Genomic DNA, 20,694 nt, shown 5'->3' on the forward strand with positions numbered 1-20,694 from the left:
AAAACATATTAAGAGTTCAGGTGCGAGATTTCTGGAGAAGAGAGAGTAGAGTGAGGCAGCCAAGTGGCTGGCTCAGACAGATAGGGATTTGAATAACAATCCGCTTTTTTTAAACCTCTGACACCTCATTTTGCTCACCTGTAAAGTGGAGATAGTGAAAGTATCTACCTCATGGCGTTAGAAATATTTGGGAAAATCGTTTAAGTGTCTAGTGCAGTGACTCTACAGAGTAAGGACTCAGTAGTGCCAGCAGTTATTATGAATGACTGATATGGATAAGTGTTTTGAAGTCTGTCTAGAACAGCAGGGAATTATTAAAGTTCATTATGTAAATAGGAATAATTGTGGGTTTAAAAAAAGAAGGGCTTTCTTTCAGCCTGCCTGGAATGTCCTAAGAATTGTCAGGACATGCGCTCAGCTGTTGATGGTTATTAATACTTTTTAGGCATTTTTGTTTTGAGAAAAAAAAATAAGAACAAAGAACTAATAGGCTAATTGTATCCATTTCTTAAAGAATTTATCCTGCTGTGGTCTTTATGATTTTGCCTCTACAAAACTAGGGACAGCCTTCACTTCATAATCCAGCTCATGTTTTGAATCCTGAATAGCAAGGCTGCAGGCTGGGGGCCTGTCAGTCCTGCTCTCACACTGGCTGGGTGACTTGAGGCCGCCATCTGAGACTCTCTGGGCCTTATCAGATCTGTACTTATAAAAGGACAGGGATGGACCTTCCAGCACCAAATGCTATCGTCCTGTGAACATCAGGGACTTGTTCTAAATAGTTTGTGTGTTAGCCCTCTAGGGTAGTTTAAAGCAGTCGATCTTAACCAGGGGCATTTCCATCACTTAAGGTGCATCTGGGGTTTATGGACATGTTTTTGGTCGTCGCAGAGATGGGCGGTTTTATCATCCATAAATTTTATTTCACTTTAGAAGAGTAAGAGGGGCATTACCAAATCTTTGATATAATAAAGAGGCACAGGGTCTGAGAAGGCTGAACACCACTGCTTTAAGGGGTAGCTGATAACAACATATCAGTTCTATTTTAATGATATTATGGTGACAGTATTGGGTTGCTAGATTTTGATTGGGGGAATACAGGAAAAAGGGGTGCTAGGGGTTCTTTGACCCTGTGTTCCACTGTGAGCCCACAATGGGCTGGAAAGTTGAAAATAGGACCAGAGACTTCAGTACGGGTTGTTTAGAAAACTCCCGATCAGGGCCCGTTGTGTCTGGATATTTCTAGTTGTCTTGTGCCCGGGTCTCTGGTGACTGTGGTTGGCTGGGCTGGCCACGTGACCTCTGTTGACTTGTGCTGGTTGCAAAAGCCACCTTCCCCAAGCACATTCCTCCACACCCTCTGGAGTCGACGACGTGGGGAGGTGTCTGCCTATGTTCTCCTTAAAGAGAGCATGTCTTGTCAAGCTTACTGCCTTTGAACTCTTTGGTGGCACTCCACAGAACCTTTGGTGATTACAGCACCAGCTCAGTCAGATTTTCCTGGAGAGTGTAATATTATTAACAGTAATAATATTATTTAAAATAGTGTTTATTCTCAAATGATGGTAAGACAATAGTAATAGTGGGTTATTGGCACACACCGTGTACCATACCAGGCACTGTGTCACGTGCTTTAATGCGTGCAGGAATACCATGAGGCAGGGTGTCTTCGTTTTCATATGGGAAACCTGAAGTCTGGAGAGTTTAGTGACTTGCCAAAGGTGCCACAGCTACTGAGTGATGTGATGGAAGCAGAATGTGAACACACATGGGTCTCACTGTAACACCTGTGCTTTTAACCACTCTGTTGTTCTCTCCTGTGTCTGAATCCTAAACATTGGATACAGGCAAGTGATGCAGTCTGGAAGTTTTTGATTGTGTTTATATGAGCTAAGAAGGCCAAAATGCCTTGGTTTGTGTCACAGAACCTTAAACCCAGTAAAAGAGTTTTTGCGGGTCCCCATGGGCTGTGTGCGTGACGGGGGTGGGGGAGCTGTGTGTGGCTGCTATCCCCAGACTGGAGTAAGCAGCCTTTTATCCAGTAGCTGAAGGATGTCCGCCAAGGCCAGGAGAAAAACACAATTCTCCTGAGGATTTGCTGCCTGGATTCTTTCCCATGTGTATATTTTTTCTCTGGTCGAAGTTCAGGGCTACAATTCCTATTCCTTCCAGTCAGAAAGTTGGCAGCTTGATCAATGATTTCCTGTGCCTTGATGATAAATGGTTTTCCTCTTTAAAAGATAAATTTGTATTTTGAAGATTTCAATGCACTTTGATTTCTTTATGATGGAATTTCATTCGGATTAGTTTCCTAACTATGACCTGTTCCATGGCTTTTGGCCAAAGTAAATAGTGCTAATGAGGAATAACAGAAACTTCAGGAAAATTACGCGTTCCTAAATTTCAGTCATGGATGAGGCCTTGAGATCTTCTAGCCCAGCCTTTTCATTTTTTAGATGAGGAAGTGGCGTCTCAGGGAGAGAAGAAGGACCGTGTCCAGGATCACGTCGCCACTTCTGGTTCTTTCTATTGAAAGCACCTCCACTGAAGGGTGTGAGGATGGTATCAGCTATTTTCCTAAGATTTACCACGTTGAAAATTTGTCAACACAAAATTCTGATGTGTACTAGTGGGTTGTCAATAAATATAGACACTATTAGAATTTTTTCCAAAGACACTTATTTTTGTGTGCTAGCCACACAGGACATTCTTTCTTTTACACTAGGAAGCTTTATAGTTTGCAAATACTCTCTGTTTTTGTTATAAAAGTCATACACATTCGCTTTGTAGAACAGGGGTTGGTAAACTGTGTTCTGTGAGCCAAATGGATTCACTGCCAGTTTTTGCAAATCGAGTTTGATTGGCGCACAGCCATGCCCATTTGCTTACTTGTTGTCTACAAGGGCAGAATTGAGTGGCTGTGGCAGAGACCCTATGACCTGCAAAACCTAAAGTATTTACTATTTCACTCTTTACAGGAAAAGTTTGCCAAACCCTGCTGCAGAACATCTGAAAAAATAGAGAAAAGTAACGCTGAGAAGACAGTTATCCATATCTCACCTTCAGGACCTTAGCTGGATTCTAATTTTAGCATTCTCGTGGCTAAATATTTTGAAAATCTCTGATTATTTCCTAAGATCGACTCCTGGAAGTGGAATTACTGAGCCAATGCGTGTGACAGGTCTTTGGAGTCTTGATACTTGGCGCAGAATTTCTTTTCAGTCTGCCCTCCCACTGGCACTGCCTGTGCCCTGCGCTTGTTTTAACAAACACACACGACCTCCTTTGCTAATGGGTTTGGTTTGCTTTCACCAATTCAGGGGCAGGTTCAAGGCGGTGGTCTGTGTCCTGTCTGCAGTGACAACATGCCTGGCGTTTGTCAAGCCCGCCATCAACAACATCTCTCTGATGACCCTGGGGGTGCCTTGCACTGCGCTGCTCATTGCAGAGCTCAAGAGGTGGGTGCGTTCTTCCTGGCTGCCCCTTATGCTGTCCCTGTGATGGGGACCCGCCAGCTCCTGGTTCTTTTACTGCCCTCTGGTGTCGAAGAGGAGTTTTACTCTTCACAAAGAGTTCCTGACTGTTGGATTAGAAGCAGGTTTGATGGTTTTGTTCCAAATGTGAATGTTCTCATTTTCAGAAAGAGGGGAGCAGTTGTTTAATGGATGCAGTACATCCCAATGATCAAAGCTAGTTTAGCAGGAACACTCAAGGACCTGGTGAGTGCCTAGACCAAGCTGCCTAGACTTTGTGGAAAGGAAAATAGATTTGTTCACATGACAAGAATAAGGAGAAAAAAAGAGTCCTAAAGAGGCTGTCGCATTCTTACACTGAAGGAAAATATATGAATTTCTGTGTACAAGGTGACATTGACTTCAGGTGTAATACTGTTGACTGTGCCACTTTCTTTGAGGCTTAGTTTCTCATTTACAATCTATGAGTTTGTAAAGCCTTTGCTATTTGCATACGTATTTTCCTTTGGGAAGTTGTATACTCAGAGTTCAGGTTGATATCCAGAAACATTTTCGTTTAGCTCTTGTGGTACACAGCTGTCTTCTGCTAGCCCCAACTAAAATACATCTAACCACTGCCCTTATTTTAATACCCTTTGAAAATGCTTCTTTTTCTTTGCACCCACTTTTATTTATTTATTTATTTATTCAGGTGAGGAAGGTTGGCCCTGAGCTAACATCTGTAGCCAATCTTCCTGTTTTTGCTTGAGGAAGAGTGGCTCTGAGCTAACATCGGTGCCAGTTTTCCTCCATTTTGTATGTGGGATGCTGCCACAGCATGGCTTGATGAGCAGTGTGTAGGTCTGCGCCCAGGATCCAAACCTGCAAACCCCAGGCTGCCGAAATGGAGCATGTGAACTTAACTACTATGCCACCAGGCTGGCCATGCACCCACTTTTAGAACTGCATTGTAATTCATGACTCTCTCACTGTTATGAACACGGAGTGTCTTCATTGAAGTCTTGTGTTTATCCCCCTTGGTGAGAGTTGCTCTGTGTAATATGTTAAGTCAGCTTTGTCTCAGTCTTTGTTTTGAGAGGAGACATATATGTATACATTTCTTCCCATTGCTTTGCCTCTGGAGGTTGCTTTGATTGTCCACAACACGAGGCAGGGTCAAAGGCAATTGGAGAGGTATTTAAATTTGCTGGCTGGCAGTGGAAGGATGCTGTCACGTCTTGTCTACTCAGCCTTCAACAACTGGAGAAGTAAGAGACCCATCTCAGAACACTAACAGATCTTGAAGCTTTTTGGAAAACACACAATTAAATTGCTGATGAAGACATCTGAAATGGATTCGTAACAGTCAGTCTGGTGGTGCTGGCTTATAACAGGCCTGAAGTGAATAGAATGTTCTGGACTTAGGTATCTTTCTTGAGAATTCACTGCAATCTATTTTCATTTTAACTCTTGAGTCTAATAATATGTTTTGGCCTGTAATTTTATTAAAAAGTAGCTTAAGGAAAGGTAAAAGATTTTTAATTCATAATATATAAACTAGAGTGAATGAGGGAATACAAGTGGTTAGGGCAGATTAGTGTATACTGCTGCACAATTGTGGTCTTTAAACAGGGAAATATATTTTCCTGAATACTCTTATCTTTTTAATAACAGAGGAAATAATTTCTGCTCCATGCTTAAAAACTTTGCCCCTGAAAAGCTAGCCATCATTACTGCCAATTGGTCTTCATCATCACATTAACAAGTTGCAGCGTCATGGGAAGCATCCGTCCTTGCATCGAGGGCCAGTCTTCCTCCCTCGTGATAATTCACCTATTCTATACCCACTTGACTTCTGTGAATTGTCTACTGTGTTATCCCTCCCTCTCCGAAGGATCCTTTCCATTAGCCTATAGAAACATTTGAGTCTCTCCCATCTTCTCTAACAGCCAGCTAGACTCAATCCATGTCAGTCTCCAGCCCCCACCCTTTATCTCTGTTGTATATCACAGCCAAACTGCTGTAAAAGTTGTCCCCATCCCTCACCTCTTATTTACTCTTCAACCCATTCCAGCCTGGCTTCTGCCCCCACTTGGATACCCAAACCCCTCTTGGCTGTACATCCAGTGACGATGTTTTCGGTCCTCCTGAATCTTACATGTTGTCCTTTCAGCTGTTTGCACAATTCACCCCTCCTCCTTGAAACGTTCTTTCCTGGGACTCCGCTGACACCACACCCTCCTGGTTTCTGCTCACTCTGCGGCAGCTCCTTTCCCGTCTCTCATGTAAGCTCCTTCTTTTCTACACACCTTTGCATGTAGGCATCCCTTAAGCTGCGGTCTCCTCTCAGCCGTTCTTCCTTTATACTCCCCGCCAAAGGTCTCATCTACCCACATGGCTTTAATTGCTGTACATATGCGAATGACTCCTGCATTTATGTCTCCCACCCAGTCCCTCCTTCAACCTCCACCATCATGTATCTAGCTGCCTACCTGACCTCTCCAACTCCGTGTGTCACAGGCGTCTCCCATTCAGCTTGTCCACAGCCAGATTGCCAATCTGTCTTTTCCATTTCTGGTTCTCTTAATATTTCCAGCTGCACTCAATGGGAGTGCTATTTACCCGTTTGCTCAAGCCAGAAGCCTGGCTTCCTCTTCCTTCCCTGAACATCCCATCTGATCACAGTCATTTTTCTATTAGTTGACATTGCAATTAAGATCACATTCAAAAGCCTCAGCATGGCCCCTGCCTGCTGATCTCTCCCACGTGAAGCTCCCCATTACATTCTGTCCTCTAGCCATCAGAATGGCTTCCATGTCCCCAAGGGGACCTCGCTCCTTGTGGCCCCAGGTTCGTGTTCATGCTGTCCCTTCCTTCTGACCCTTCTGCTTGGCTCACTTCTGCTCATCCATCAGGTTTTGGTTCAGCTGTTTATATGCTCTCATAGCTCCCCAAATTTCTCCTTTATGACACCCATCCCAGTTGTAATTAAAAAAGTATTTGTGCTGTTGTCTTGCTCAGTGCCTGTCTCCTCTGCTCGACGTAGACTCCACGTGGCCAGGGAAGAGGTCCCTGTGCTCACTGCTGTGTCCCAGCTCCCACCCGAGTCCAGCAAGGAAAGAGAAGACGGTTGTTGGCCTGCTTTGATAAAATTCCCAGACGAGAGGCTGCCCTTGCTGCTCTTTGCGTTTCCTTCCAGGATCTTCCCAGCTTGTCAAAGGCGATGACCTGTAATGCCTCAGCTAAATGCTTCTCATCGCCCTCTGCTCAGAGGAAAGAGGGGAGGGGCTAGTTTTTAGCTTTCTGTTTCTCGTTAGCCTCATTCTTAGACTTGTTTTAGTCTGTTCACATTTTCACTGTCCTTTCTGAACCTTCTCTCAGACATGAGGAAACAAAATTTTATTATGATTTGGGCTCATCACCTGACATTGAGTGAAATTTATCATGTTGTCACAATCCCAAGTGACTCAGCTACATCTAAATTATTTTAGATTGGACTTTTTTTCTGATTATAGGAGTGAATTTATTGTTAAGAAAAACTTTGAGAATATGACCAAGGGTCAAGAAAAGAAGAGATGGTAGACATCCTTTCAGGTTTTTCTATCCTAACACAGGGTCTTGCTGTGTATATGACTTCTATCCTGCTTTTTCCACTTAACCTCACACTGACATTTTGATATTAGCCCTGAAAAGTGAGAATAAAACCTAATGGAGCCCAGGTTTGGACAAGCCCTAAGCACAAGCAAGCCTGGCCAGCAGCATCTGGCAGGACCTGTCCCTCTAGAAGCAGAGGAAGGGACAGTGCCAGGCAGCCCCGAGCCCGACTCTGCAGTGCTTGCCCTCCTGGCCCTGACCTACCCCTTATGTGACCAATCGCCTGACCTTCCGTCTCTCTTGCCACTTGCCACGTGACAGCATCTCCACCTCCCTGTGCTGCAGTGTTCCTGAAGCCAAACTTTCTAGGTTTAATTAACTAGAGTGTACGTAGATCCTCTTGTACCAGACTAATTGTCTGTACTTTGCTGACACTTGTTTTTGTCAGTTTTCATTTTACCTTTTAAAATGGCAAAGCAGGAGCCCTGTTTATTTTGCCTTCTACAGTGCCTAGCATGGATTCTGAGAATCTGGTACCCAATCAATAAGGTTACTGTTTTTTTTGAAATCTAAAAAAAAATGTTCTGCTCGGATCACTAGAATCCAACTAAAATTGTCCGTTTCTTCCTGTTTTATCTATTCATTTGGCACGCATTTATTTAATGCCTGTTCTGGGCACTGGGTATACACTGGTGAATAAAATAAGTATAGTTCCTACTGTCATTGGTCTTACAGTGTAGTGGATACTAGACATTAAAAAACCTACACAAATGACTACATAATTTCAGCTGGTGGTAAGCGTTTTGAAGGAAATGGCAGGGTGCCGTGAGGGGCTGTAATGGGGGGCGACTACATTAGATGGTGGTGGGGCTGTTGAGAAAGTCTGTCTGAGAAAGTGCCTTTGAAGCTGAGACCTGAAGAGGAGGAGAAAGATGGGCCGAGAGGGAGGCACAGCCTGTGAGAGAGCACGAGGTCGAGGGGACCCTTCAAAGGCAGGTGAACTCAAGAGATGGGGGACGAAAACGGGTCATCTCTTTGTTTTGGTCACTAAGTGGAAATCTAGTCACTAAGTCTGTCATGGGCCTTTATTCTTTCAAAAAGCTCTTCAAGGGATGCCTGTCGCCCTCCTACACAAGGCCGTTTCAGGTTGTTTCGAGCAGTCTTTCTGGACCTGCCGCCCGTCCTGGTTTTGCTGATGCTCTTGCTGGGGTTTCTGTCGAGCAGCTGGGAGAGGCCCCAGCGGGCCGGGCCTCAGATGCTGGTCATTTGCTCACACATATACGGACAAGGAAAGACGACCTCCAATGGGGACAGATGTCATGCTGGCCTCTGGGGTCTGAGAGAACGAGCTTGACCGACCGAGGAGTGGGCCACTGAGGGAAAGGGACCCCAGGGGTGTTTAGAAGACCCCTCAGCCACTGGCTGCCTCGGCGCATTGGTCCCAGGAATAGAAGTCCCCCACTTTCTGAGCAACTCGGGAACAAGGAAGGAAAATGGCAGTTGAAGTTTCCCTTGGGCTGTTAGCATTTGTTTCAGAAAAACATTTCGGGCAGGGTATGTAAGAGCTCGTTGCTTTGGTGGCCAGTGTCAGGAGCCTGCCATGTTCCCGGCACAGCCCCTGGGGGCCAGAGATGCAGCAGGAAGTGGCTTCATCTCAGCGGAGGACAGCATAACAAATATATAAGCAAATGGAGAGGCCACCCGAGGGGTTATGGTCGCTACAGAGAAGATTAGAGGAGGGAGAAAGTGAGACTGGTGGGGCAGTTGTTAAAAACAGTGGTCAGCCAAGGGCTTACTGAGTGACATTTGAGTGAAGACTGAAGATGGTGAGCCATGTGGAACAGCATTCCAGGCAGCGGGAAAAGTAAATGCGAAGGCCTGGAGGAACATGCCTGAGATATTTGAGGAATGGCAAGGATCCCCTGGGGCTTGGATGAACAGAGGCAGCGAGGGATGGAATACATAGGAGAAGCCAGCACATGAGGGGCCCTGTGGCCATTGTGGGCACTTTGGCTTCTGGGAGAAGGGGAAGATGTGGGAGGTTTTTGAGCAGAGTGTCGAGAGTTGACTGTAGGACTGAGGGTGGATGGACGCGACTGCTGTGATTAGGCAAGACGTGATACTGGCTTGGACCCAGGTGGAGGTGGTGGGAAGAGGTCAGATCTGGGATGTTTTGAAGGTAGAGCTGGTGGATTGGGTGTGGGGTGTGTGAGAAAGAGAACAATGACTCCAAGATTCTTGGCTTGAGCTGCTAAAAGCGTGGAATGACCTTTTCCCCGAAAGGGTTGGGCCAAGAACAGGTGTTGGGCAGGGGAAAGATTTGGGGTTCCTCATGGACGTGCTACAGTGAGATCTGTCTAGACATGGGGGGACAGTCGAGGAGCTCTGCAGTCAGGGGAGAGGCCTGGGTGGGAAGTATGGCTTCGTGAGCCATCTGTGTCCATGTGGTGTTCACGTCCACGAGATTGTGGAGAGATGGTAGGTAGGATAGGAACTCTAGTGCCAAGGGGTTGGGGAGAAGTGGCCGGTGAAGTGGGCAGAACCAGGACTGACGGCGAGTTGCTCTCGGATCCCCATGCAGGTGTGACAACGTGCGTGTGTTTAAGCTGGGCCTCTTCTCGGGCCTCTGGTGGACCCTAGCCCTCTTCTGCTGGATCAGTGACCGAGCCTTCTGCGAGCTGTTGTCGTCCTTCCACTTCCCCTACCTGCACTGCGTGTGGTGAGCCCCGGCTAATGGGGGGTTGGCTGCAAGACAGTGTCTGGGCTTGCTGGCAGGCTCCCGTCTCCCTGCAAGGTGCGCAGGGGACAGCAGAGCCTGGGGCCCCTCCCTCCTACAGAGACTGGCAGCCGTTTCAGAAGCACTGAAAGTCTTGTCAAAAGCAGAATCGGCTCCGGGGAGCAGGCTTGGCCAGAACAAAAAGACCTCATTGTTTATACTTGAGGTCTGCAGTCTCCTCGCCCACCTGAGCTCCAGCTCCATCTCTAGGCTGCGGGGAGGGGAAAGGCTTGGGACAGATGGGATGTGGGGACGGGGACAGTCCCGAATAGGAACCACTCCTTTGGGGCCTGAGTGACCAGTTGAAGGCGTGGTCTCACAGCTCATCAAGGGCCAGTCTCACCCATTTGTTGTACAGGTGGAAACAGAGGCCCAGAGGACTAAAGTGAATTGTTGGGGATCACCACCCTGATATATGAAACCAGCCCAGGAGTTTGATAATAGGGAATTGGATCATCTATACTTTGGAATGCTCAGGATACACTGTTAGGTTAAAAAAAAAAAAGAAAAAGCGGGTTACCAAACAGCATGCAGATTCCTATACTCAGAAGGCTGAGGAGGAAATTGAGCGGCTTTCTTCTAGGAACCGCTTCACCCCAAGCCCAGAGGCATCCTTCCCTCTCCGTCCTCCACGGCTTCTGATTGCAAAGGATAACAAGGACCAAGAGAACGCTGCTTTACACTGTGCCTTGTAAACTGAGAGCATCTGGGGAGGAATGCTAGTGGTTAAGAGTTGGAAAAACTTTGCTAGATCCAAGGTCAGAAGAAGCTTGACTTCTCTCAGGAGATGGGTTTAGGCAACCGTTTCTCCACTGTTTGAAAGAATTCGCTTCAATTCCCTTGGACATATGAACTTGTACGTATCTACCACGAAACCTGGTCATCTCTCAGTTTAAGGCTTGGGGACTTCCACAGCTGTTGGCAAAAGACAAAACAAAGTAAAACAGCACAAATTGAGGATTTTAATTTGGAATCTTAGTCTTAGGATCCATTGTCTGAAATTTCTTAGGGTCGACTTTGACTCACACTAGTGAATTTATACACACTTTTATATTTGCTGAGTTGTAATTCACAGATAATAAAATGCACAGATTTTAAGCACATCCTTTGATACGTTTTGGTAATTGTATGCACCTGTATAAATACCATCTCCTTCAAGATACTGTAGTACACTTTAATCAACTCAAGGTCCCTGGTCACACTAGTGATATAAGTAAAATTCAAAAGTTAGACTGTAATAACTTTGCCTCAAACTTAATTTATTTCTCAATTTGGTGTACTTTCTGTTTTGTTTTTCAAAGTTGAACCATCTTTTTGTCCCAGTTATAAAATGACATATATTCGGTTTTTATAGCAAATTTTAACAAGAGCGAAGTATGTAACGAGAGATGCTCTCATAATTCCATCCACCAAAGAGAGAGAGATAACAATTGTTAACAGCCTAATGTATATCCTTCCAGATTTTTTATATGTATATTTCTCTAATTCTACTTTTTTAAAAACAAAAATAGCATCATTCTATACGTGATGCAAACTGGTCCTTTTTTTGTTGTTTAAACCAAATGCTAGATCACGGACAACTTTCCTTACTAGTGCATATATATTTTTTTCATCATTTTTTGTGTCAATTAATACTTCACAATATGGATGATTTACAATTATATTTACAATTATATCCAACCTCTCTGTTAGTGGATATTTAGGTTATTTCTGATTTTTCGCTTTTGCAAACAATCACTAATGAACACCTATGTTTGTAACATGCCTGAATATTTCTTTACATTACATTGTAATATATATTGCCAAATCCAGAGAGATTACATCAATTAACACTTTCTACTAAAGTCAATAAGCTGGTGCCTTTTACCCACACTTTCACACATATTGGATATTAACTCTTTCAAATCTTTGTTAACCTGATTGAAAAAAATTATATTCTGTTATTTTCACATCTTTTAAAAAAAATTGTATTTTTATTGGGCATTTTTTCCAAATGTAAATTTGCTACGTATATTTTCTCTTTTGAAATATGCCTTTTAAGTTTCTGTCTTTCCTGTAGAGTATTTCTATTTTTAAAAATTTATATCCAGCACCTAGTGCCTGGTGCATAGTAGATAGTCATCACTGTCGAATAACTACATGGCATTTATTGTACAAATTTGCACCACTTTCAAAAGTACGGAGAATAGTACATTGAGCCCCCAGGTAGGCAATACCCAGCTTCTGGATTATCTACATGGGGGCCAGTCTCGTCGTGCCCCCTCACCGGCTAGCCATTCCCCCGCCGATTACTTTAAAGCAAATCCCTGACATCCTATGCAGTGATGAATTTTCGGTTTCTTTGTAATATGGACATTTTAACTCTTTGTCATATGGTGCAAATATTTACCTCCCGTTCCCATTTATCCTTCAGTTTATTAATGATATTTTTGTACCACACTGGTTTTAAAGTTTCATGTTCTCATATCTGGCAGTCTTTTCCTTCAGAATTTTGGCTTTTTTCTCTACGTGCATGACAGAATGGCCGTGACATCCCTTAAATAACACGGTCCTCAAGGAAACAAATCAGTAGCACTCTTAGAACCATCTTTATTACGTGTGTTTTTAAACTCTTCTCTACACGCGTTACAGAACAGCTGTCACAGCTGTTGCCTTTATGGTTTCTGAACTTTGTGTCATTCCAAGAAAGCCCTCTCCCACCAAAGTTTGTAAAAAGATTTTCTTTGAATATGTTTTAAAAATATATTTTAAATCTTTAATTCATCTGGAATTAAGTTTCGGTATAGGGTATAAAGAAGAATTATGTACCTTTAAATGGTCCCTTGCTTGATAAAGGTTAATATTAAAACCTTCTACAGGCACAGTAAAGATAAATTTAAAAAAAAAAAAAAGAGTTCCCCTACTAAACTGAAAAGCAGTTTCCACAGTATAAAATTACTCCTAACGAAGGGCGTCAAATATCTACAGCCAATTATTGAAGCGAGAAGGTGGGATCCATCAGATGTGCCGGTTATTTCCATTATCTTGGCGCCGCTTTTAAATCTTGGGCCGTTTGTCTTCTTGGTTGAGCCCCAAAGGCATTTGCCAGTTTGTTCCTCTCATCAAGATGGAATATTTTAGAACATTGTGAAAGAGGCTGTGTTTACTTAGTGTTTATCTTTCTCCTGCTATTCTGGGGGGGGGGGGGGGGGCTGTTGGTTACCTTTACCCCTTCCCCATTAGAAGAGGCCCTGGGCTGTCCTCATACCAGGAGAGGTGGTTTAGCCCAGGGAGGGGCAGGCTAGACCAGCGGGGTCAAGTTCTCGCCTCTGTCTCCCTTGCAGGCACATCCTCATCTGCCTCGCCGCCTACCTGGGCTGTGTGTGTTTTGCCTACTTCGACGCTGCGTCTGAGATCCCAGAGCAAGGCCCCGTCATCAAGTTCTGGCCCAGTGAGAAGTGGGCCTTCATTGGCGTCCCCTACGTGTCCCTCCTGTGCGCCAAGAAGTCACCCATCAAGATCACGTGATGGCAAGGCGGTGGCCGGCTTTTCTGCTCCTTTTCCCTGGTGCACTAGGCTTCCTTTGCCAGCAGACAGCCAGGGGGCTTCACAGAGTCTGGAACCTGTGGGGGAGGAGGTCTGTCTTTTTAAAATTCTCTTTCCTTGGGCTCTAACTAGTGTGTCTGTGGACTGCCAGGACTCCACTGTGCGTGGGGAGAAGCGAGTGTCTTCCCCTTTCCCAGAGGTGGAGAGTGGAGGGCTGGGAGGCACCAGGTGTGCCTCGCAGCATCACTTCCAGATGCAGTGACTTGTTGGGCTGTGTCCCTGTGGCGTCTGCAGAGCAGGCCCTTGAGGGACCCAGTGCTCACAATGCCTGGCTTCCTGGAGAGAGTTTGCCTGCTCCAGACCCTGCCATTCCCACGCCCTCTCGGTGCCGACTCTCCCACTGCCAGACAGGCCCTGCGACAGACAAGACCCTCTGACTGTCTGGTGGAAGATGGCAGAGATCTTCATTTGGGGAAACCGTCCTAAAACAAAACCAAACAAATGAAGCACACAGGGTTTGTGGCCAAGGAGGCATGTGGCCAAGGAGGCTAGTTTTCTACTCGCAGTTCTCAATAACCTAGGTTTTACCTACATTTGTGAATCCTTCAACTACTACCTCTGCTGAGAGAAGGAGACTTGACTTCAGATGAGGGAGAAGCTAACGAGAAAAACCTTCTATGCCAAAAACTACAGTCCACTTTGAGCCATTCTTGAAGAAGAGCACAGTTTTTTTGTTTTGTTTTTTCTTTTTGGTGAGGAAGATTGGCCATGAGCTAACATCTGTTGCCAGTCTTCCTCTATTTTGTATGTGGGATGCCGCCATAGCATGGCTTGATGAGTGGTGTGTAGGTCTGCACCCAGAATCTGAACCTGCGAACCCCGGGACGCCAAAGTGGAGCATGTAAACTTAATCACTACGTCACCAGGCTGGCCCCCGGGCACAGTTTTTAAATGTGGACATTGTTTGCCACCCGCCCCAGCCCAGTAGCCCCAAACACACAGAGCAGAATAGCTACAGCGTAAGGTCCATTTGCAGACCCCTACTCCTTACTGCTTGCTGTCTGTAAGATTGCCAGAGGGCTCATGACAATCGTGCTGGGGGTCCTGTTCAAAATTTGGAGCACACATGAAGTTTGGGAAACTTGTCTTCCTTGGAGTCCTGCTGTGTGCTATTCTATTCTGGAATTATCCTTGAGAACTCCCTGCTTCTTTCTCTAATGTTTACTGTGGGAGCCACCCTCCATCCTCTCTCACAGTACAAGGTGCTTCCTGTGGTTTCTCTGAGCATCTGGCTGCTCGTTTTTCTCACTTGCTGGTGGGAACTTCACACAGTGGCTTTGGGTCGCTGGTGCTGCAGGCAAATCTGTTGCCTTCTGAGTTTTCCTCACCTCAAGTGACATTGTTACAACTAATCTTCTCACTGGGCTGAATGGAAAGCTGTCTAGAAGGCGAAGTGGGAGTTAATGACCTCAGGGACTCATTTTCACTCAGGCGTCTCCTTTGCAACATTCCATTGTGAGAGAGGGCAGGACAGACAGGTCCTTCTGGTGTGGACAGGAATCCTGTCCTTGTCCTGAGTATCTAAGAATTGGGCAGTAGCAGTTTTTGGCGTTCCCAGGAACCCTTAACACTGGTTAGAATTTGCACAAGTTCTGAGGTGAGAAGTCCAATAAGAAACTGAATTTAGAGTTTTAAAATGAATGACTTTATCCTCCTTCTGTGGTTTTCAAATTATTTTAGCAGCAGAACCCTGTTTGCAGTAAGAAATAGGTTGTATTTAATTAGCACAAATTTATTTTAAGGTTCAACTTATAGCATTCCCTTAAAAATACACCGGGTAGTGAAAATGCAAATTAACGATTTGGTGGTTTTCAAAATAGAAGAATTTGGTATGGAATGAGTGTACGTGTTGCTTTTTTAGTTGAAAAATAAATTTAAAAAATGATACTTGAATTAAGTATTTATGGAACCTCTAATGCACTTCTGTGACACCTGGGTGGTTCACGGAACAGAATTTGAAAACTGCTGTTAAGTCCTTTGGGTTTCAAGTCTAGGATTTTTTACAGAGAAATATCACTGTCTTCACTTCAGGTTGACTCCCTAGGTGTGGGTTCTGGCCTCATCCGTTCTGCAGTATAAAAATGTTCCAAAGTAGAGACTTTGATGTGTTTTAAGCCCAGCTGTCTTAGTGTGGAAGCATAGAACGAGAAGCAGAGAGTGTAGGAAATGTTTTGTGTGTATGTTCGAGGTTTAATTCCTGACTTGAGGGTTCCTCAGTGACGGGAGTGTTGTCCCAGCCGTCAAGGAGGGACCGGTTCTCCCTGTCGGGTGAAGGGCTTGTTCCCTGGGGAACACCATCTCCAGCCCCCAAGGCTTTGTCCTTGCCCTTCTAGAAGTTTCTGAGTGTCCTTGGGAAATAGGGCTAAAATGTGACTTTGCTGTAAGTAAGGGATTCACAGGGCTATTTCCATCCCTCTTGTACAAGGCAAATGACTAAGTTAAGATGTGGGAGGAATGCTTTTGACGTCAAAAACAGAATGCCTTCCTAGAGACTGGTTTTAATGAGATGAGGGCTGAGAAAGAACTGTGGAATGGGCCGTATTTGAAGAGGACAAAACCTAACTCTACCTTTGAACAAAAATCACTACAGCTTGCATCGTGGGATGGTAAATCAAGAGAGTGAGAACATACCAATCTTATTCTACGTTAGGTTTATGGCATCATTCGTACTATTTATATTTATAATGCTTTTATAGTACTACAGCGCTCTTTAAAGAAAATTGGGAAACTACAGAAAAATGGAAGGAAAAAAGTAATCTGTACTTCTGTTGTGCAAGGACAACCGTTGTTAATATTTTGGTATATTTCCTTCTCATCTTTTTGTTTCCCCCCTAATATAGTTGTAAGTAGAAATCTCGTAGAGTTGACAGTTTATCCTGTAGCTTGAATGGAATATAAGTGCCAGCTGTGTATTCTTCACGACGAGCAGGTGTTGGAAGACACTGAAGGGAGCTGCACAGTTGAGCTCGTCGCTGGATTCTGAGACCTACTCCTGAGTCGTCCCTGACATGAATGGGCCCTAAGAAATAATGAACCGAATCTGCTTTTTCATATGCTTCTGGCCTGGGATTGACGAGTCATAGGAAAGAGCTGATAATTATATGGCTCCACAGGTTTGGATGTTTTCAGATTTAAAAAATAGTGAATAGCTTCTTTCGTTCATGGATGTGCAATCAGGAATCTTGTGTTTTTCCCCTAATAATGCAGGGAAGTAGAGGTTTGACATTTAGGAGTTAGGTCAAGGCCGTTGCTCAGCATGGCTATCAGTTGCCCAAGATCGATACCCAGCAAGAACTGGATTTAAAATATTAAAAAACGTGAATGTTACCAAGTGATCATTTGAGTCAGTGATTCTTGTTTTATAGTGTTGATTTTAGAAAAAGAAATCTTCTCTCCCTTTTGTGATGATATTGTTATAAAACAAGCACTTCAGTGAATATATTTACGGGGTGTGGGGATGAGCAACCTGAATCTATTTGTAACAGGCTACATTTTGGGGGAACTCGGTGCCTGTCCCTCTGAAGATGCCTAAAACATTAGTTATGGATGAAAGATGTTCTGTTGGGGGACTAAGCTTGGTGGTTGTCAAGCACAGGCTTTGTGAAATCCCATCACCTATCCTGATCACTGGAGTTCTCAGGTGCGTAAAGCTTCATCCCGCTTCGGGAGCCAGTGCCATGTCGGAGGCTCCTGGACTGGAATTTGACTGTTCCCTTGCTCTCTGTCCCTCGGGGCTGACCTGGAACCATCTAGGGGACAGGTGAGGGCTGAAGCTGGCCCGGTCAGAGCCCCTCTCATAGTCCCTTTCCCCAAATGGACTTGGAACCTTCCATAGTCCCCCCATTGCATGGGTGCTGCCGTTCCAGCCGGCCGGAGAAGTCTCCAGCCAGGTTGGGATTCTCAGTGGATTTTATAGATGTCATTCTCCTGCAGATTTTTTTAAAAAATGGCCCCTACTCTAAGGGACTAATTGTTTGAATTATGTCTTTCCCTATATGTTGAACCAGATATAAGACAATTTTGTACCTACAGTATGTAATCAAAGCAAATATAATATTTTCAGATAGATACCTTATTTTATATTTTATGTAGGGGGCGCCATATGAGGGCGGTGTGCCCATGGCTGTGGTGGCATGGAATCTCCCTTGCTGTGGGGGTGATTTAAGGCCTTTGAAATGGAGCTTTTGCACTTTATGCTCTTCTGTGAACTGACTATGAAAGCTATGGTTGACATTAAAGCCATCAGTGGCATTTTCTGTGAATGAAGATGTATGGGTTTGTATTTATTTCCAAAATGACTTCTGAAATATCTGCAGTGAAAAATGCATTTAAAGGATTGTAGAGCAAAACATATTTGCCCAAATTCGTTTGTTAATGAATTTGAGTATCATTGTTATTAAACACACTTAGAATTAGTGTCGTTAATTGTTGGTTTCTTCTCAGAGCTGTGAAATCAATAGACCTAAATCTTTCCAGTATAAAATACCTAAAAGCAGGATATTTTTATTGAAAGTTCTATAATGATCTCATATGAATATCAAATCTCAAATACAGAAAACCATTCATCTATGCTGGATTTCATCCAATCACTATTTCAAAATAGTGACTTTAGCAGGAAAATTCTGTATCTGCTTATTTTTCTTAATTTCTCACAAGTTTTTTTAATTAAAGGATTCATAGAACATCATATTTAAAAGAATAATATGACCATCAGAGAAGAAAGACTGGATCAGCATTATCAATATAGTTTCAGGGGTTTTTAAGACTTGTTTTCTGGCCAGGGTCGAGGGGCCGAGGAGCAGCCACAGAGCCTTTGGACAATCTGGTGGCAGCAGTGGGCATTCTCCCGGGAAAATGCCCATACGTATAATTTCCTGGGCATTCAAATGCCTCAAGAAGTCACCCAGGTACAGAACTCCTGCGGGACAGGACGCTAAGCCAGGATTCAAATCCTTTCTGGTGCTGACATTGGTAACTCCACAGCTCTGCTCTCCTGACTGTCCTCAGAGACCAGCGGGGACACCCCCAACCCCTTTCTCTTCTAGGGTCTTCATATTATGAGGGGCTGAGGGGGCAGACCCAGGTTCTGGGAACTTGCATCCTAGGAGTCCTCTGCAACCTGAGAGCTTAGTCTCTTGAGCTCTTTCCTGGGTTATAGTTTCAGACACTCTTTACAATGGTATCTGGGTCTGTCATACTATTCTGTCTGTTTTGCATTGTCACATTTTTCCATAACAAAAAAAATTTACAATGTGGTACTTGGGTTTTCGTTCCCCGCCCTCTGTGGAGACGGGCTCAGCCTCCTTCCCACCCCATCCTGGGGGGCTGGCAGCCCCTCTCTCAGCTTAAGGAGTTATCTTCGCCTCAGGTGGGCCCTTCTGCCTCTGACCACCTCCAGGCCTGGCGACACCCGGCTTACCTGGGAAGTCTCTCTGGGTGTTCACTGACAAAAAGGGAAAGATCAACCTCACATGGATTTTTGTTGATTTATATTCCATTTCTCGTCAACACAAAACATTTCATTTCAGCCGCTTTTACAATTGGGGGCAGAGACCTTAACACTGTTTTTCACATGTAACAAATAGCAATAAAGTCATGAGAGTTTATTTTTGTATTAGGGTTGGGTGTGAGAAAGTGGTTGAAGGGAAGGCCAAGAGCGTGAAGCGACAGAAAATGCAGGATGGCATGGATGACATTCGCGAGGGAGGGCCGCCTGTGGACAAAGAAAGCCATAGCCGCGGGGTGGCAGGAGCGGGCGAGACTCCTGGGGCAATATCTCCATCTTGTGGCCTTTTCGGGTATTGCTATCGGCGAGACACACGACGCCCTTCCCAATTGCTAACCATCTCAGAACTCACTATAATTATCTCAGAACTCCCCCTAGTTACGCAACCTTTTTCGGGGCCCAGGTATGTCTCCCTGGATTTTTTCAAGCATCTCTCTGCCTTTCTTTTCTTCTCTTCTCTCCCCCAGCAACTCATTCTTCACCCCATAGGTGGTTGATCTCATTAGAATTTTAAAAATCTGCCAAACACCATAAAGCAAATAAAATCCTTTCCTGCCTGTAAAACCAACTTAACGGAGATGTGAGCTAGAGGAAGTTTCTTAATCCACTGGGAGTTAACTTTAACTTTTGGGATTAATAGTTTCGTTGACGTTAGTCAAACGCCAGTACAACCCCCAAATCTTTAAAACTGAATCCGGTTTGAACCAACACTTAGCAAACGCCTGCTTCGTGTCGGGTGCGGCGCTGGCTGCGGAGGCCTCTGCGCTGCGCACGGCGGCGAGCTCGTGCAGGGGGAGAAGGAGAGCGCGGGCGCGGCTCAACTCTCGGCCTAAGAGGAGCCAGCAGCGCCGGGGAGGGGGCGGGAGAGGCGAGGTGTCGCCGGCGAGGAGTCCTTCTGAGGTTTAACTGCCGGCCCATGAGCCACGTTTAATAATATATCATCTCAGCCCGGTGAAAGAATTGGCATACCTCCTAGGAGCATCATTATTTTCTTAAAGCAAATCTTACCACCTAAATTGTCTTATTTATCCCTCATGGCTATTTTGTGAGGCCGTATTATCATTATTCCAGCTTTGACAGTGATAAAACTGACTGTGATAAAATACACTTAGTAGCTTTGTATTTCCATCACAGCTACTCAGTGGCAGGGTCAGGATCGGAACCCAAGACTTTGGACTCTCAAGTTTAATTCTCTTTCCGCAAAGAATTTAATCTTATTTTCTAAATGGCAAAGGCGGTAAAGGTTTTTGTATTGGTGGGCACCAAATTAGGGTTATCAAATTCAAAACTGTCCCAATAATATGAATGGATGTGGAGGAGGAGTTGGCATACAGTAGGTGCTCAATAAATGACAGCTAATAATCAAGACAACCGGCCACCCAACAGTCCTGGATGACAGTGTTGTCTTGTGGCCATAGTGAACAACCACACCCCATCCCTACCCTTCCCAAGGGTGACAGTGGATCTGCACGGGGACTCCTCCCTCTTCTGGCTTGATGGTCCAAGCTCTCCTTCTTTCTTCAGTGACAGATCTGCAAATCCAGTTCCTTCCTGGCCATCTCTATTTGGGCATCCAATAGGCACCACACTTGCCTTAACTTACACCACTCTTAAGCTTGCGCCCTGTGCGCCTTGTCAGGAAATTGTGCCAGTTTCCATTCAGTTGCCAGGAGTCCCATTTTCCTCTGCTGTCCATGTGTAATCTAAGAGTCAGTCAGTCCTCTTAATTCCACTTCCCATCAAATCCATTCCTCAGGATTTGGATTCCTCAAATCTATGCA

General features: G+C 44.8%; 1 protein-coding gene across 1 annotated transcript in view; it reads left to right on the top strand.

Annotated features, from left to right (window-relative positions):
• ACER2 (alkaline ceramidase 2) overlaps nucleotides 1-17,669 on the top strand; it is a 30,545-nt gene extending 12,876 nt beyond the window's left edge. Inside the window, exons 4-6 of the mRNA XM_001496449.6 lie at nucleotides 3,321-3,458; nucleotides 9,628-9,765; nucleotides 13,146-17,669. Of these exons, the coding sequence (XP_001496499.1) occupies nucleotides 3,321-3,458; nucleotides 9,628-9,765; nucleotides 13,146-13,329 (460 nt within the window). The 3' untranslated portion in view covers nucleotides 13,330-17,669. The remainder of the gene's footprint in view (nucleotides 1-3,320; nucleotides 3,459-9,627; nucleotides 9,766-13,145) is intronic.
• Nucleotides 17,670-20,694: the final 3,025 nt, after the last annotated feature.

This window comes from Equus caballus, chromosome 23, assembly GCF_041296265.1.
Source record: "Equus caballus isolate H_3958 breed thoroughbred chromosome 23, TB-T2T, whole genome shotgun sequence".
NCBI classification, from domain to species: Eukaryota; Metazoa; Chordata; class Mammalia; order Perissodactyla; family Equidae; genus Equus; species Equus caballus.